Source organism: Candoia aspera, chromosome 1 (assembly GCF_035149785.1).
Source record: "Candoia aspera isolate rCanAsp1 chromosome 1, rCanAsp1.hap2, whole genome shotgun sequence".
NCBI classification, from domain to species: Eukaryota; Metazoa; Chordata; class Lepidosauria; order Squamata; family Boidae; genus Candoia; species Candoia aspera.
In genome coordinates, this window is record NC_086153.1 from 20,700,115 (window position 1) to 20,718,179 (window position 18,065).

Genomic DNA, 18,065 nt, shown 5'->3' on the forward strand with positions numbered 1-18,065 from the left:
GATTCACAATCCACATCCCCATGAGTAAGAGACTGTACTTTGTCACATAGAGATTATCCCAGACCCTCCCACTGCTAGAGGATGTATGGGGATATAAGTTGATTTTTTCCAGTCTGATGGCCATTCTTGTGTTTTCCAAATTTGCTGGCATATAGCATGCATTACCTTGACAGCATCATCTTGCAAGATTTTGAAGAGTTCAGCTGGGATGCCGTCGTCTCCTGCTGCCTTGTTATTAGCAATGCTTCTTAAGGCCCATTCAACCTCACTCTTCAGGATGTCTGGCTCTAGCTCACTGACCACACCGTCAAAACTATCCCCGATATAGTTATCCTTCCGATACAGGTCTTCCGTATATTCTTGCCACCTTTTCTTGATCTCTTCTTCTTCTGTTAGGTCCTTGCCATCTTTGTTTTTGATCATACCCATTTTGGCCTGGAATTTACCTCCAATGTTTCTAATTTTCTGGAAGAGGTCTCTTGTCCTTCCTATTCTATTGTCTTCTTCCACTTCCACGCATTGCTTGTTTAAAAATAATTCCTTATCTTTTCTGGCTAACCTCTGGAATTTTGCATTTAATTGGGCATATCTCCCCCTATCACTGTTACCTTTTGCTTTCCTTCTTTCTTGGGCTACTTCTAGTGTCTCAGCACACAGCCATTTTGCCTTCTTGGTTTTCTCTTTCTTTGGGATGTATTTTGTTGCCGCCTCCTGAACAATGTTGCGAACTTCTGTCCATAGTTCTTCCGGGACCCTATCTACTAAGTCCAGTCCCTTAAATCGATTCTTTACCTCCACTGCATATTCCTTAGGAATATTAGTGAGCTCATATCTAGCTGATCTGTGGGTCTTCCCTAATCTCTTTAGTCTGATCCTAAATTGTGCAAGAAGAAGTTCGTGATCTGAACTACAGTCAGCTCCAGGTCTTGTTTTTACAGACTGTATAGATGTCCGCCACCTTTGGCTGCAAAGGATGTAGTCAATCTGATTTTGGTGTTGTCCATCTGGTGAAGTCCATGTATAAAGCCATCTCTTAGGTTGTTGGAAGAGAGTGTTTGTTATGCAGAGTGAGTTGTCTTGGCAAAATCCTATCAGCCTATGTCCTGCTTCGTTTTGTTCTCCCAGGCCATGTTTACCTGTAATTCCAGGTGTCATTTGACTGCCCACCTTAGCATTCCAGTCTCCTGTGATGAAAATAACATCTCTTTTAGGCGTGTTGTCCAGTAGGTGCTGCAGATCCTCACAGAACTGCTCTACTTCAGCTTCTTCAGCATCTGTGGTTGGGGCGTATATTTGGATCACGGTGAAGTTAGATGGCTTGCCCTGAATTCGAATTGAGATCATTCTATTGTTTTTTGGATTGTATCCAAGCACTGCTTTAGCCACTTTACTATTAATTATGAAGGCTACTCCATTTCTTCTGTGGTCCTCTTGTCCACAGTAATAGATCTGGTGGTCATCTGATGTGAAGTGGCCCATTCCAGTCCATTTCAGTTCACTGACGCCCAAAATGTCTATCTTTAATCTTGACATCTCCCCAATAACCACATCCAATTTGCCCTGGCTCATAGATCTTACATTCCAGGTTCCAATGATGTGCTGAACCTTAGAACATTGAATTCGCCGTTCACCACCAGCACCGTCGGCTGCTAGTCGTCCTTTCGGCTTTGAGCTAGCTGCATCATCACGTCTGGGGCTAGTTGAACTCATCCTCTGTTCCTCCCCAGTAGCATTTTGACCATCTTCCGACCTGGGGGTCTCATCTTCTGATGGTATACCGACATATCTCTGGTTGTACTGATCCATTTAGTTTTCACGGCAAGAATACTGGGGTGGGTTGCCATTACCTTCCCCAGGGATCGCATTTAGTCTGACCTCTCTGTCATGATCTTCCCATCTTGGGTGGCCCTTCACAGTTTAGCTCATGGCATCATTGAGGTGCTCAAGCTCCAGCACCACGACAAGGTAACGATCCTTTGCTGAAGTCTGAACGCATTACTGGGAGGCTAATCCTTCAAAGATAGACTAAATCTTAAAATGGCCTGGTGAAAATGGGGCTTCTTTAGGAACATGCTACATGGCATTTTTATTGTTTCTCTGATAAAGGGGAAAAAACTGGGAAGTCAAGTAATTGCCTTCTCATTTCCTTTGCAACAGCTAGGAGAACTTAGAAAATGACCTCTGTTTACTGGGTCATTAGAAATCTTGCAGCGGCCACCTGGATCAGTTGTGTCATGCAAATACAGTCTTACAGTATTTAAGCTTAGACATTACTAGAGTATGAAAACAGGCAATGTCTGCCTTCTCAAGATGGGATAGCAGGTGACCTAACAGCATAGGATCATAAAAAGCATTTCTACCACTGCTGTTACCTGATTTTTCCCAGTGATGACAGAATTCGGGAAGGTTCCTCAGATTGTGTGTTCAGTCTTTCAGGGACAGTCCCATTCTGAGCTTATGCTTCCAGGAATGTTTGAACCACCATAGTATTATGCCTTCTAAGCCCAAGCCAGATAATTTGGAAAGAGCGTACTGTTGTCAATAGTCTCAAAAGCTATTGAAAGGTCCAGGACGACTAACAGATCTGGTCTTCTCTATCCAGCCTCTCACATGTCAACCACTGTGCAGTTAAATCTGTTACCTTCCCATAAACAGGTCTGAAGCTTGATTAGAGTGGTTTTAAAGAATCAGTGTCATTCAACACAGCCTGGAACTGAGTTGTATTGAAAAGGGAAATATTACACAGAGAAGTCGTCAAATGACACCAGTTGAAATTCACCACTCTCAAAAGTGCAGGAATACTGTCTGTAATGTGCATTAAAGGCAGATTTAGTGCATGCTTTTTAGTTTAGATGTTACCTTTCTCCGCTTTGGCTCCTCCTGTTTTGAAGTGTTCAAAGGGCAGAGTGACTTCAGATTTTGTTAACAGGAGACATCACGAGTGTGTCTCCTCCCTTTGCAATCATGTTTTTTTCACTGTTCAGGTTTCATTTGCTGTTTGTCCAGAAGTCGACTTCTGAATGCTTGTTGTGAAAGACCAGCAAGGGGTAGAAGTGAAACAAGTCAGAGACCCACAAACCACCCAAACTCATGTTTTATAGATATACTGACTAAAGAGGTAATCTTTGCTATCAAAAGTGTTTGCAAGCTATTCTTTGCCAAGAATTTTTACAGCCAACTTTTACTTTGCAAGAGCAAAAAGTCTTCACTTTGTGAACTGCTCACAAGCCAATGGCTGACCAATTTTTAAAGGAGCTTGAAGGTTCAGGTTTGAGGGAACCATCCAAAATGAGACCTTTGGTAATCAGATGGATTGAGGAGCTGTTTCCAAGAGTTGAGTCAATTACAACGGAAACCCTCCAGCAGTGGATGGAAGATAAACCAGGAGAGTTTCTCCTTCTTGTAAGTTGCTTTCTCCTTTGCTGAATCAGTGCCTTTTCTGTTGGATATGCAAAGAGTTTTCCAATATGTTAACAAGGTTAAGGGCAGGAGGTTGTATCGATAGGATAGAGCTGTAAGGCCGTTGTGTCACATGAAATATTATTCTAGCAAATCGCTTTCTTGTTTCTTTTTTTTCTCAAACTGATTTATATAGTTCCTGTAACCCACCAGCACGCAATCTTTCCTGGCATGTAATTCCCTTTGCTGGTTTTATTAACTAAGGCTGGGTAGTGCAGTATAAGATTTGTAAGGAAGATGTGGAGAGTGGGCCTTGGAGTAAATATGGATACAGTAACTGATAGTGGAGATACATGGGAGGCTGCAACCTCACTCTTGCAGGGAAAGGAGGACTATTGACTGGCTTTCCTTTCAGGTGGCACTCTAACCAAAGAATCCAGCTAACAGCTTTAGTTAGGCCTTCCAAACTAAAGATCCTGTTTTTTAATGCCAGGTCAGCTGCTGGTTAAACAACTTCAGCAATGCTAGGTAAACATTTAATATGGAAGAACATAATTTCAGAGTTGCAAATCTCCAAAAGAAAATCCCAAAAGGAACTGCAATGCTCCAGACAGACCACAAGATGGCACTGGTTTGCTACTATGCCCCAAGTGGCTGTAAAGAGACTAAAGAGAGTTCAGATGAGGTTTCTAAAGAGAAATTGTATCTTTATGAACATAACCTGTAAAACAAATGAACAACGAAAATAACTTGTACAGGGAAATAAAGGAGCACAACAGAGAAAACAGACATAAAAAACTTAATACAAATTCCTGGATTATCCCTTTTACCTGTTTCTACATTCCTGAAGCAAATAGCCCTTGGTTCAGTTTCCTGGACTTCTCCAGCTTCTTAGAGGCTGCAGAGAAAAATGGTTGTCTTCTCCTTTTCCATTTAAAAGACAAAATGTTTTCTGTCTCTAGCAGTGGGAGGGTCTGGGATAATCTCTATGTGACAAAGTACAGTCTCTTACTCATGGGGATGTGGATTGTGAATCTGAGCCTGCAGTTGGCCATACAGGCTACATGCACAAGAACATTATTACCCAGGAATCCTGGATAAAAGCACAACCATCCTGAAATGTATTATGAAAACACAGCTGAGAGGGGAGTGCGGGAGTTAATCTCTTCCAGCTCCTCTGAATTAATCAGAGTGGTAATTCAGTGACTAGTGGTGTGACTGCAGTATATAGGAAATGCATCTCACTGACCAGAAGCTCCATCTACCAGTTTGCTAATTTTGCTGGTTAGCTGCTGATCTGGATGGCAGGAACAATATAGAGATGTTGTTAATGCATCCTCCATCCCACTGCATAGTCTCTTTTCCTGAATTAGCCAGAGTGACCTCTGCCAAGGCAGTGGAATACCCTAGATTTTTTGTCCTGAGGGATTTCAGAGCCATCGTGGCAGCCATGAACCTGTAGCTACTGTTATCTGGCCCCACACATGCAGCAGAACCCATGCTGGATTTGGTATGCTGTTGTCAGCCCTTCAAAGTAGGCCAGGTAACAATCTGCACAAGTTTGACTGGAAGTATACTTTGCTGATATAGGCTATAATAACAGAATCGTGAAAGCCTGGCTGGTTTGCCCTTCCCTCTCTCTTATATCCCAGTAAATTAGGGAGGAGTCAATCTGAACTCTTTCTCACACTTTCCCTGTTTCCCGGGCTTAAAGCATGTTTTCTCTGCCTGGCCTCTCCAGGATCATCTCTGTGGTTCTCTACACCTGTTCAGCTAGAGCCAGTGATTGGAAAGAGCATTCTGTAACTCCATTGTCATGAGTTTTAGACTGGTAGCTGCCATAAATCTCTGCAGGAGTTGAGGCAGTTAAAATGGTTTGACCAAGAAATCTGATGGATCTGGTTTCCTAAAAATGTTTGGGAATTTCCACCTGGTCTGTTAGTGAAGCTGTTGGGTACTGCCTGAACTGTAGAACACAAAGATGACCAGGGTAGGTGACCCTGTAACGTGTCTCCTACAAACCTCTCCACTCTAGCAGAGCTAAGTAGACACCTCAGGGAACAGAGAGCAAAGAAACAGATAGGTGGAGGCTGCAGCACAAGTGGAGGAACTCTTGGGAAGTCAGATCAAAATTGGAGTGAGGTGGTATTTAAGTCCCATGTGAAATCCTATTCCATGACCGTAGATGCATGGAAGGGGGACTGTTTCTTTGTGTCTGTTGATACAAGCTCTGTAAGGCTGACAAACTCAGGAAACAAGAAACAGTAGGATTTTCAGAAAGATCTTCATTGGTAATGGGCAACATAATAAGATCTTGAAAGCCTCTCAAGGCAATTCTCCTGTTCAACATATGCCTAGAGTAATTAAGAAGCAGTTACTCTGAGCCTCTTTCTCACACTTCCCCTTGCCCTGGGCTAAGGTGCCTCTTTTGCAAGAGTCCTATTTCCTCCTCCACTTTCCCAGAATCTGTTAGATGTTCCATCACAGTTGTATCTGCACAGAACATGCCAGTGATGCTTTTCTGTACTGTGCAGTATCTCTTCCATCAAGATGTTGCAGGGAGGACAACAGTGAGAAGCTCACAGTGAGCAGTTTTCATTGTCCTTTGCAGACTAAGTTAAGCAAAACTTAAGATGGAATTAGGGTATCAGGACAGGTGAGGGCTGTACCCACTTGCTCAACTCTTGCCCCACCCAGTTGATTAAATCAGTTTGTGACTGGCTCATGGTTAAGGGAAATGTGCTTCCTTAAGTATCAAATCCATTCCAGCCTGCTTAAAGGAAACCTTCTTATAATGTCTTTACTGAAAAAGGCTTTACTGGACCCAGAAAATCTCTGTAATTATAGACCAGACTGAAATTCCTTTCTTGGATAAGGTGATCAAGAAAGTAGTGGCCTTATAGCTCCATATACGTTTCAATTAAAGTGATTATCTGGATCCATTTCAGTTAGGGTTTTGCCCAGCGTACAGTTCTGAGACTGCTTTGGTAATAATGCCCAGCTCTACTGCTCCCTACCTTCCAACTCCAAGGAAGCAGTCAGCACCTTTAAGAACCACCTAATCTCAAAAATGGATTGGATGAGGGAGAACAAGTTAAATCTAGAAAAATGAAGGTGCTGCTGATAATGAGAGAACTAGAAGCAAGTTTTGGATAGGGTTGCACTCCCTTAGAAACAGCAAGTTTGCACTGCTTACCCAGCTATTACTAATTTTTCAAGTGGCAACTCTTCTTGAGCCAACTGAACTTGGTGACGATTATTAATGCTGAATTACAACTCAACTTGATCACTGCAATGCTCTGTGTGTGGTATTTACCCTTGAAAAGTGTCTATGAATTGCAAACTGATACAAAATGCAGTGGCTAAGCTGCTAATCAATGCAAGGTATAGGGAACAGATGTTGAATTTACTGGAACACCTGCATTGGCTGCAATAGTGAAATAAAAATACTACTGACATTTCAAGAAGGGACAAAATGGTAAGGTTCTTAGAAAAGTTATAGGGCCTATATTTATTATATTTTTATCCTATAGGTAGTAAAGCTACCAACTGCATACAGGGTACAATTTAAGTTGTTGCTGTTGACCTTTAGAGAGCCAGTTTGGTGTAGTGGTTAAGGCATCAGGCTAGAAACCGGGAGACCTTGAGTTCTAGTCCGGCTTGGGCATGAAGCCAGCTGGGTGACCTTGGGCCAGTCACTTTCTCTCGGCCCTAGGAAAAAGGCAATGGTAAACCACTTCCAAAAAACCTTGCCAAGAAAACTGCAGGGACTTGTTCAGGCAGTGTCCAAGAATCAGACACAATTGATCAGTTGTAAAAAAAAAGTTGACCTTTAAAGACCCAGCTTAAGGCCAGTCTATTTGAGGAACTGCCTCTCCTGCTAAGAACTTAACCAGTTACTTAGATTGGCAGGAAAGGACCTTTGAAAGATGTCCTTGCAGCCAAAAATTCCATCAACTGATACCTGTGACAGGGCCTTCTCCTGTATGGCTCCCATGCTCTAGATGCTTGACCCAAGTTAAGTCCATTTGTCCTCATTGTCCAGTAATTGGCTAAATGGCAAAACAAGCTTCTTTTGGTAAGGTTTTATCTGTTAATTTAATTATATTAATTTATTATTTCAATTGCATTGATTCATCATGTTTTACATTTTGTATTTTGCTTTATTGTTGTAAACCTCCTTGAACATTTACAGTAGCAGAAAGGCATGGTGTATCTTTAATAATACATAAGCAGCTCATGCATTGCAATTTTCCTACCTCCATATTTTTTTTCTCTGTTTTAGAGAACATAATAAATGTTTTAACTGAATGTATTGCCACTCTGCTGCTTTTGGTAAATTAAAGTTGATGTGTAAGCTTTCAATTTTTTTAAACGTATCTTTAATAATTAAGTGATTAAGAGTAACACTTCCATTTTTCACACACGTTTTCCAAAGGAAGTTTTTTCTTATCAGTTTTGAACTAGAGTTATCACAAAGAATCAGTTTCTCGTGATACCTAAGGTCATATTTTTCTTATTCTTACTCAATATTCAATATATCCTTACTCATTATTATTATATATTAATAATAATATAATATATTCTTACTCAATAATGCCCAGATGTGCATAACTGCCTTTAAAGTTGGAACCATGTCAGGGGAATTAGTGTAGCCATCACTCTCAATGCATAAATCAGTCTTAAGGCCATACATATTTTCACTACATTTATTCTTCCCTGTATATGTATTTTCATCCACCTCTTAATATCCCCATTAACCTGTGCTATATAGTCTTAAATGTTAATATCTTCCAGACAAGGTATTTTCCTAGAAACAATTATCCCAAAGTTTTTAATAGTCTGAAGAAAAAAAATCAAAAGTATTTTTCTTATTCCCAGAAATTATTTAACAGCAATTGGTAAAATACTGAATCTGTTCCAATTTATGTATATCTAAAGTATTTACAGCATGGCTATACCAGCTCTAAAAATCTAGATAAAAGGCCCATAATATTGTCAGTATATATCGAACACTTACATTCAGTTCTTGCCAGCTGAATACATTGGATATCACCAGAATGTTGTATTAAACATGTCAAAGTTTCCAGCACCATTATTTTCTCTGGGGAAAAAGAAAGGATCCATCCATCTCACAACTCCCTATTAACAGTACTCTGAAATGGCATTTCACTGCATTTCATTTGAATATTTGCAGTAGCAGCCCTGCTTTGCTTCACTAGAGTATCTGGGTTTCTGCTGGTTATTTCTCAGCCTCCCTGTACTTGTCAGCTTCACTTACTTTTCCCCGTGATATAAGAAAGGTAGTTGCAGGGAAGTGATGGTAGGAAGGAGCTGCTGCCCTCCAAGCCAGCCATGTGAACTTTCCAAATGCATCCAGTCGACCATTGTGTAAGACACAGCGTTGGACTAGGTGGGCTGATGGCTTAATTCAGCAGAGGTTTTCCTACATTCTTACAGCCTTCTGTTGCCCAGCAGGTAATTACTATCAGTCACCCACTGAGCAAGACCTAACTAGTAGAATCATGGCAGGGTCTGTTTTCCTCCTGCCAGCCACTATTTCTGCTCTGATGCCTTCCCATTTGTTTCTAGATTTCACATGATTTCAACTTAGAGGTGGGAGAGGGTCAGACATCTATCCTAGAGATGGCCAGTTCTGAAATCAGAGTTATCTCAAAATGCACTGCCCCATGGTAGATGCTTCTCTCACTGGCTGCCCATGTTTAAATACTGACAGCTGACAGATGTGAAAGGAGGGATGTGTGTTGCAGCTGTTTCACCACACAGCCCCTCCCATAACCCCTTGGCCTACTTTTCAACCCATGCCTGCAAAAGCCTGGAGCAAGTTTTGACAGATGGCTAAACTTGTCAATCTAGCTCTCCATCAAAAGTCATCCTACAGTCATTTCCTCCAAAGCATACTTGGAGCTATAACTCCATCTAACTCCTTTCTGGAGGAACATGTAGCCTCAAGTGCAGCTGTGCTGCATCACTAGCCCATTCCCTGGTGTTTGTAGTGCTGTTTGTAGCTGGGAGCTTATGGCAAGCTCCTGGCATGCAAATGATTTGCTTTGTGGAACATTTGAAACAGTCCTCTTCAGCTACACAAATGCTTCAGGTTGTAGAGTCTCTGGCCTCTGTAAAAGGTTTCATTTCCAAACAGATGACATTTCCTACTGTGAGCTTCCCATCCATTCTTCATGGCAAGGTTCCCAGCCTGGCTTGCTTGAGTTCACTTGAATGGGATGTGATTGCAAGGCATAGCTCGTCCCAAACATATTGGGGGGAGGAAGGATGGGGGGTGCCCTCTAGTTGCCTCTAGGAAAGCTAGCAAAAACCTTACAGCATCCTGAAATGAGAGGTGTCATAAAAAGGGCTCAGTGAAAGCTACATTAAATTTGGGGGCAGATCAAAAATAGCGTAGCACTTTGCCTACTGAAGCAGGTTCTCTTGCCTAAAGAGGCTAACACAACCCCTGTGGTTAACCACAAAGCCCAAACAGCAAAGGTTCACTTGACATTCCTTTGCCGCATTATTTTTAAACCTTCCATTTATAACAGCAGCCTCGAAATAACCACCTGGATTTTTTTAGTAGTGGTTTTGTTTATTTTTATACAATGAGATATTGTAAATGTTTCAACCTATAATCTTACTCAATCTGATGGATCATTTAGGAAACAAGATACAAAACCTTCTGAAGTGGACTTATTCTTAGTTTGTGTTAATGTGAAAGGGTAACTTTTAGTCAAGAGGCTTTAGTGGTTAGGAAGCGTTCATCATCACAGGGAAAAGAATGGAGTCCCTCCCCAGTAAACACAGCCTCTGGGTTAAAAGGAGAAACCACACATTCACTTTCTGTCCTGATTTCTTTGTCACATGAGAGGACCATGCCCTGTGAACGGCTTTGGCGAAAAAGATTGTCAGGTCTGCCTGCCAAAATAAACATTGGCATCTTGTTCCTGCCCATCGAAAGCTGGAACCATTTTGAAAAAATAAAGGAAAAATCAGTTATTTAATTCTAACTCAGCAGGTTGATCTGTGATGGATCAGGAAGCGTAGTTAGACCGGAGGTGGAGATCAAGGAGATGAGGGAGGGCTTGCAGTTCAGATTCTCCCATCCTCTAGAAGCCATTTGGGAACTGTTCCACCTGCAGAATGGAGGAGGGAGGGAGGGAGAGAAAGAGGACGGCAGGCAGGCAGGCAGGCTCTCCTGGCTGAACATGGTGGGAGGAAAGCCATTTTAGTCCATGGTAGCAAAAAATCAGGAGGAGTCTGATAGCACCTTTTCCAACTAACACATTTTATGAAAAGCAATAAGCTTTCACAAGCTACAGCCTTTTAATAAAATATGTTAGTCAGAAAATCTGCTACTGAATTTTTGGTTAAATGTTGACTAAGTTGAAAAGAGATCCTAGAAGAAGAAAATGGCAACCCACTTGTGTCCATGTTATCTTCAGGAGTCAAATATAACTCTAGGGAGTTTTTAATCTTACTTTTGTCCCTTTCCAGGTATTCAATGTATTATGCAAAAAAAATAAAGAGAATATGCAATATATACAATAATCATTTCGCCTACCAAAGTACTCACAGAAATTAAAACTGAGTAAAGTCAAATGCCATGTTGACTGCTTGGATTATATGCTGCCCTTTGCTACCAGCCTACTCATTTCTATATTAAACCTGAGTTTATGCATCGCATGAAGCTATGCCTTGTTTTAATGATGGTATTGATTAAGCCAAAATTGGCTGGATATACAGAATATACCAGCCTCTTCCAACCATGTATAAGAACCTGACACTTCTAATCCCAATAATAATCCAACTCATGCACAAATGAAAAATGCAGATTTCAGATTTATTGAGAATGTGTACAGATCAAGAGAAAAAGCTGTGATTGCAAATTCCCACGTAAACTTCCTAATTAAAATCAAGCAGTCACCTCACTCCCCCCTCTGTCTATTCTTCCTGCTGATTCCAATGGCCATGCATGCCAAGCCCAGGTGCCTTCGGTTGGTATGGCCTTGACTTTGTCCAATTAGTCCAAACAGCATACTTTCACACTCCTTGATGTTTCCCCCTCCCCACGGTTCTTGATATGCATTGACTCGTCATGGCAGATGAACACGGTCAAACAATTCATCAATCTTTTGATCGTGGATTCTGACACCATGGTTCTTTCCAGCTGTGTAAACATCTGGAGATTTGTTCTGCAGGCATCCAAGCTGGTAGAAGTCTGTGCTAAACAATAAACCAGGATGCAGACACTTTTTCTGGCCCAACAGTTTCATTTGGCCTTTGAGTGGTATCCTGGCAGCCCTAGAACAGAGTCATAGAAACAGGGTGTGCATGCAAGATGCTTATTTATAACAACCTGGGATGTAGCCTGCAATTTCTTTACTATTCCTCTGTCATTACACATCAACAGCTGAAAGATCATAGGGAAGAGTTGCCTGAAATGATGCAGAGAACATATTTGATTAAAGGTCTGAATGTTCCTGCCAGTTCTGTTTTGGGGGGTCATAAGGAACAGAGGTGATGAGGCACAATTTACAAAACCTCCATTGTGTAATAGTCTGGTTTCTTAAATCGCTCTCTTGAGGAACTGTTTAGACCAGATGATTTACTATCCCTTGATTAAGTTTTCAGGCTGAAGAGTTAGACAGCATCTGTGTTCACACAACATCTTAAATCGCAAACCAGCCAACTATATTTTAGCCTACAATGTGGCACAGATGCAGCTTGAGTGGTCATTTGATGGTTTGGTGTGTTGTATGAACCAAGAAAATACAGTTCATTGTTAAGCATGGGTACTCATGTCATACAGACCCATCTGAGTTTAGAGAGACAACCTTCACCCCCACACTTGTACAGTTTTGAATTTTTACCAATCTACTAATACCATAGCCAGTTCACGGCACTGTCAACACCTGGGCAGAGTTCCTATCTTACAGCCTTGAAGCAGTGCTCCATTCAGTTGGGTGGTTTTGCTTCTGCTAAAATGAATCCTTCATGTCCTCTCAGGCACCATGATAGCTTCTTGTGTTCCAGGACTGAACGCTGCATTTCTGGGCAAGCCTAATCAGTTGCTTGATAGGTAGGCTTATCAGCAAAACCCAGTTACTGTAAGTCTCCCCAAGTGACCCCATTTCTGCCTTTTTACAAAAAAAGCTCAGTTCTGTTTGGGCTAGAGATAACAGTGATACAGGGACAAGCAGCAGAAGCCATAACGTTTGCAAGGAGGGTGAGAGCCAGAATACATGGGACAGTAATATAGTGCAGACAGGGCTGTGTTGTGTCTGAGAGCAGGAACAGGATTCCTGGGGGCTTGGAAGGAATTCTTTGATTTTAAAATTATATTGAATTCATTTAATATAATCTTTTATCTTTATCTTTTATCTTTTATTGATTTGATAGTAATTTCTTTACTTCCTTCTCTTTTTATGACCTGCGCAGACTCGTTGAGAATCAGGGGGCACACAAGTTCAATTTATTATTATTATTATTATTATTATTATTATTATTATTATTATTTTACAGTTTATATCACAATTTCTGTGTATTTCCTGCCTGAAAATGATGGAAGACTGTGCCACTGATTTTTGGCAGTAGATGCCCAGAGGCCTGCAAAAATAAAAGGGGTGGGGGGTGGGGAGCTGAAAGTTGCCCTTTCCAATATAATATGTAATTTGTAAGATTTGCTGACAATTGAGTTATAACTCTTCTCCACTGGCCTGGTTTTGCTGAGTTACCCCCTTACTTAAGCAGACTGGAGTCTTGGTATCTTTGGGGAAATAATAAGCAGTCATATGACACAATGTACATATGTGTTTCCTTTATTCCAGCTTCTAGCTTGAACAGTGATCCTGCGGTCTGGCAGAATACAAAGGAAGGAATCAGATGGGATGGGAATTCCTTTGGTGCCTCTTCCAGTCCTTTCAAAATTTTTGTTTGCTTATTCCTTTGGTCTTAGGATACTCGAAGTCAAGCAGAATTTGAAGTCAGCCACTTGCCAGGAGCAATCTTGGTTCCTCCTGAAACTGATGCTGTAAAGGAAATTTTCAAAGCATGGTTCAAACAAGGTATGGTAAAAAAAAGTTCTAGAAAATATTAGCCTGCTTTGTGAAGGTCTTCCAATGTGCCAGGCTTGATCAGTGTTTAGAGGCATGATCCAGCTATGCTCAAGTGCTCCTGAGACAAGCTTCTCCATCAAGCAGAACTGAATTTCTCCCATAAATCACGCATGACTTCAATTGATGCATACTTCTAGATTACTAAAAGGCCATACTTCTCCACTATGGCAAAAAAGGCTGAGAGTTGGAAGACTTGGAAAATTCTCTTTTTCGTTAAGACAATACATCCAGGAAGCAGGCTATTGGCCATGAAAGCTTCTGTGTCTATAACGTCTAATGTCCTGTTTCTGCCATCTTTCTCAGGGTTTTTAAATACAGTAAAATTATCTGATAAATTTCCTTTTTATTTCTTATAGTTCTGTCATATACAGATGTTTTCCTATTGCTCTCTCATTTCTTTTCTTTTGCAAACAATTTTGGACTGAAAGGGTATGACATTACTAACTCCACTCAACTGGTGGGGAAAAAGACCCTGAACCAAGTGGGCCTCTTTTCGTTTTTCACAATGCGCTCTTCCTTCTGACACCTTCAGAGTCTGTTTTTGGGAATATTGGCCTATCCCTACTTCCCAGTTCCTGGACTCAAGCAATCCATTATATCGAGACATTTGCTTTAAAAATGTCAAGCAGCATGTTCAGTGGGAATGGACCAGAAGCATTTGAATGGGCGATTGAATACAAAAGTGAGTGACCAGTACAAAAGGGTAACATTAAGGTAGTTGACTATATACTTGAAAGTTAGTTCTCACATGGTCAAAAGTAAACAACCTGATACTAAATCAGACCAAGAAATGGATGGAATGTATAAATCTGCCTAAAAGAGAATAATTTCTTCTGGCCCTTTTTGTAAAGCCAGCAGAAAGAAGCACAAGTAATTTGAATATTACTTGGTATAAATTGAGCTCATATTTGATAAACAGCAGTCAGCAGGAATTCTTTCTTAATGGCTTCTTAACTTTTCTGTAATAAAACTACCTTATGAGAAGTTCCTGGATTCTTGTGTGCCTGTTTAATTAGCTCCAGTCTAGCCTGCTGGAAGAAGCTAGAGAGAATGAATGAGGACTGAATTGCCAGATAAATATATGAAGAGGGAAATTTCAAAAGAAAAAAGTAGGCTGAGAAAGTTGTGGATTGATGGAGTTGATGAAATCCTGAAAAAGAGAGAAGTGAGAAGTTAAAGAACAAAAGACAATATATGAAGTAGGATATGGACATGGAACAAGGATGGTTTGCAAGGATAGAGAAGTATGGAAAGCTGTAGTTGTAAACTAGCGTTAGCTATGTTTTCCTTCCTGACCTCATTTTTTCCCCCTCATCTTATGCTTTTAATTTATTTGGCTTACTTTTTTTACTCTTTTTGTGCATCCTACATAACATTGCTTACACTGAAAGAGAACATTGTGTATCATGCATATCTTGCCATCATACTACTTTTATTTTTGTTCCATTTCAGAGTATGAAGGGTGTCACAGACACATTGTCTGCTACTGTACTGTGGGCTATCGATCATCCATGACAGCTCAGCTCCTGAGTGACTACTTGAGCTGTGAGACAAGTCAAAATTTCGTTACCTCTTCCAAGATTTACAATGTTCAAGGAGGTCTAGTGAAATGGGCCTCTGAAAGGAGGTGGATGGTGGACCAACATAAGAAACCATCATCCCAAATGCATCCCTATAATGATGTCTGGGCAAAACTCTTAGAGCCAGAGTTCAAGGTGGCTACTGAAGAAAAGGTTTAAAGGTGGTCTTGTGACGAAGTATTCCAAGCTGGGAAGTCAGTTTCAAAACAGCATATTGCTCTGAACACTCAATCTGGAAAAAATATTTTTAAGGCCTTTTAATCATTCCAAAAGCAGTCCACAAGACAGTCACAGCTCCATAAACTTCAGAATGAAATAGTTAATGAATTGCACCAACAAATACTTTTTGAGGCAGTTTCAGCCAGCTTGTCTGTGATGCTTGTTTGCTGTGACTCTTCCTTGATGCTGCTTCTGAAACTCCTGAGAAAATATTTCTAAAAATATGACAGGATTGCTTGGAGGCTGCTGATGCAAAACGTTCTTAGATGGGTGAAAATCAGAGGCTCTTTAGTTTGACATAACTTTTCAAAGCAGCTTGTTGGTGAGGAGAATGCCAGCAATTTTCTTCTTTTTCTGTACTTTTTCTATAATAAGTAGATTTTTAATTAAAAAAACCATGAAGGTTACTTGGAAGATTTTTCAAAGAATTTGTTCAGCAACTGTGTCAAGGAGGATTTCATTTTACAGACCAGTTGAAAAATTACCATAAAAAGTAGCACGGTTTTGTGGCATGGTGATAGCCAAATATCAGCCTTAGCACCTTTCTTCAATGGTCTAATCTTCTGGAGACAATATTTCATTGCTGATACTACAAATCCTTAGCCCATTAAGTTAGTTTATGGTACAATCTTTTGCAAACCCAGAAAATGGGTTACTCTAGTAACCAAATTTAAAAAAGTTGTGAATACAGCCTCACTCTATAATTGTGGGTTGTTGGGTTTTTTGGACAACTACTAGGCAGGATTTGGACACTGCCAAACAGTTGACTATGTGTTGATGTTTGCACAATGTAACAGATTAGTACTGAGTTAAATTTGGGTCTCTTCTGGATTAAAACCAACTTTTTCCTGCCTTATTGCTGACTGGGCCTTGCTGTTGTCACAACATGCTATCCTATCCTTGACTCAGTAATGTGTGTTGTGCAAATCTGACTTTGGAGTCCTTGGTGCTCTCTGAGCTTGGTTGTTTGCTTGCAGATGTTTTATTACCTGAAAAATGTCTGCAAGCAAACAACCAAGCTCAGAGAGCACCAAAGACTTCACAGTTCAACCCTGAGCTGCAGATATTCTCCTCTATTGGAATCTGACTTTGGCTCTGGCTTTGCCTTCTCTCCTGATTTTGCTTTCTCGCTAGCCCCATTGTCATGACCTCGTTGCAAGGCACAAAGAGCCTCACAACGTAGATCATGATCATCAAGGAATAGAGGAAGAAGATAATTAAACCAGGGATTAAAACAAGCACCCAAAGCACCCACACCCATGGACCCATAGACGGCTGAAAAGGAGGACATCGGATGAGCAGAGATAAGCCGCACCTGGTGCCCTGGAGGACACACCAGAATCGAGGGGACAAAGGAAGACACCGGGAAAACGCCCATGCAGCCATCAAGGATCCCATCAAGAGGGATTGGGACAATAAAGGGTGGAGGAGCCCGGGGCCCTACAAGAGGGTATAAAATGGGCACCTCCACACCACACACCCCCGTTCCTGTTTTTCGTTCTGTCAGCCACCATTCCAATAAACCAGAAATCCTTAATACCCATTAAGTGAGTCTGCGTCTTATTGCGAAGCGAGACTGACCCTGACACCCATCCTGCTGTCTCCTCTTTGCAGTTCTAGGGTCAAACTTGCTTCTTATAAATCTCAGGCTACTGTATCGTGCCTTTCATTTTGGCTTTTTGCACTGTGTGAAGTGTCCCTTGTATTTTATTTGACTGAGAGAAAAGAACAAGCAGCACTACTACATTGCTGGGGCTATAGAACATTCTTAACCAGATCAGTTAAAGATTTAGCACTGCATTTACCTGACATCCTAAGCTTGATTATTGTTAACCTTCATTAGACCTTTTATCATTTAGCATGTGATGCAAACCTTTGGGCAAGGTACTGCCCTGTGTATTTTGTATCACACACTTTGGTGTAATAACAGTAATAACAGACAATATAGTGTGTAAAATAAGGGTAAGGAAAATTTCCTAAGGAAGCTTCAACACAAGCTAAACTTTCCTACAAGAACTTTAGTGTGGCAAATGTGGGACGACAAGGGTGAAAATGAGACAGTCTTGGCTTCAGTTTGGCTTGGTTGGACTTTGGCTGCCAGAATCTTCAATATTAACCAATCCAGAATGCTGTTTTTTCTTGTTGAGTAAACTCTTGTGTCTTTTTCTGGTATTTAAGAATCCTTCAAGGTTATCCTTCAACCTTGCTAGATAGCTAATGGAAAGCAGTCCCAAAACCACTCTGGCCACACTAAAAGATTTGCTGGCTAGGGAATTCTGGGAGTTGAAGTCCAGGCATCTTAACGTTGCCGAGGTTGAGAAACACTGCCTTTACACACCTTCTTTCTACACTAAAAAGTTACAAACACTATTGTCTTTCCCAGATGGGGAGCAGTTCTAGTCCCGTTTGGGTTGCCCTCTTTTGTATCTTTTCTAGTTCACCGTATTTTTTTTTTAAAGTGTAGTGCTACGTACCCAGCATTCCCACAACTGTTGCACTACAGATCTATATAAAGGTATTTCTGGCAAACTTTGGCCATGTCTCAAGACCTCTTGGAATGTGAGAATGTTTCAGATTCTTTTAGTTCTGCATTCCCAGACATTGCTGCAATTTGAGCATTGAACCCCAGAGAATGGAAGGTGCCCCAGATGGCTGTGGCTGTAGACCAGATTGATGGAATGTGTTGATACGTCTGCCTATACTAAAGAAAATGTCACTTGTGTTGGTTGCCTGGAGC

General features: G+C 41.0%; 1 protein-coding gene across 2 annotated transcripts in view; it reads left to right on the top strand.

Annotated features, from left to right (window-relative positions):
* LOC134494196 (adenylyltransferase and sulfurtransferase MOCS3-like) overlaps window positions 1-16,182 on the top strand; it is a 56,965-nt gene extending 40,783 nt beyond the window's left edge. The window contains exons 2-4 of one of the 2 annotated variants that reach the window (XM_063299234.1): window positions 3,042-3,402; window positions 13,370-13,478; window positions 14,982-16,182. In XM_063299234.1, the coding sequence (XP_063155304.1) occupies window positions 3,232-3,402; window positions 13,370-13,478; window positions 14,982-15,268 (567 nt within the window). In that variant the 5' untranslated portion in view covers window positions 3,042-3,231 and the 3' untranslated portion in view covers window positions 15,269-16,182. Of the gene's footprint in view, window positions 1-2,947; window positions 3,403-13,369; window positions 13,479-14,981 lie in introns of those variants that run through there. The other variant, XM_063299225.1, reaches the window with a different exon arrangement.
* Window positions 16,183-18,065: the final 1,883 nt, after the last annotated feature.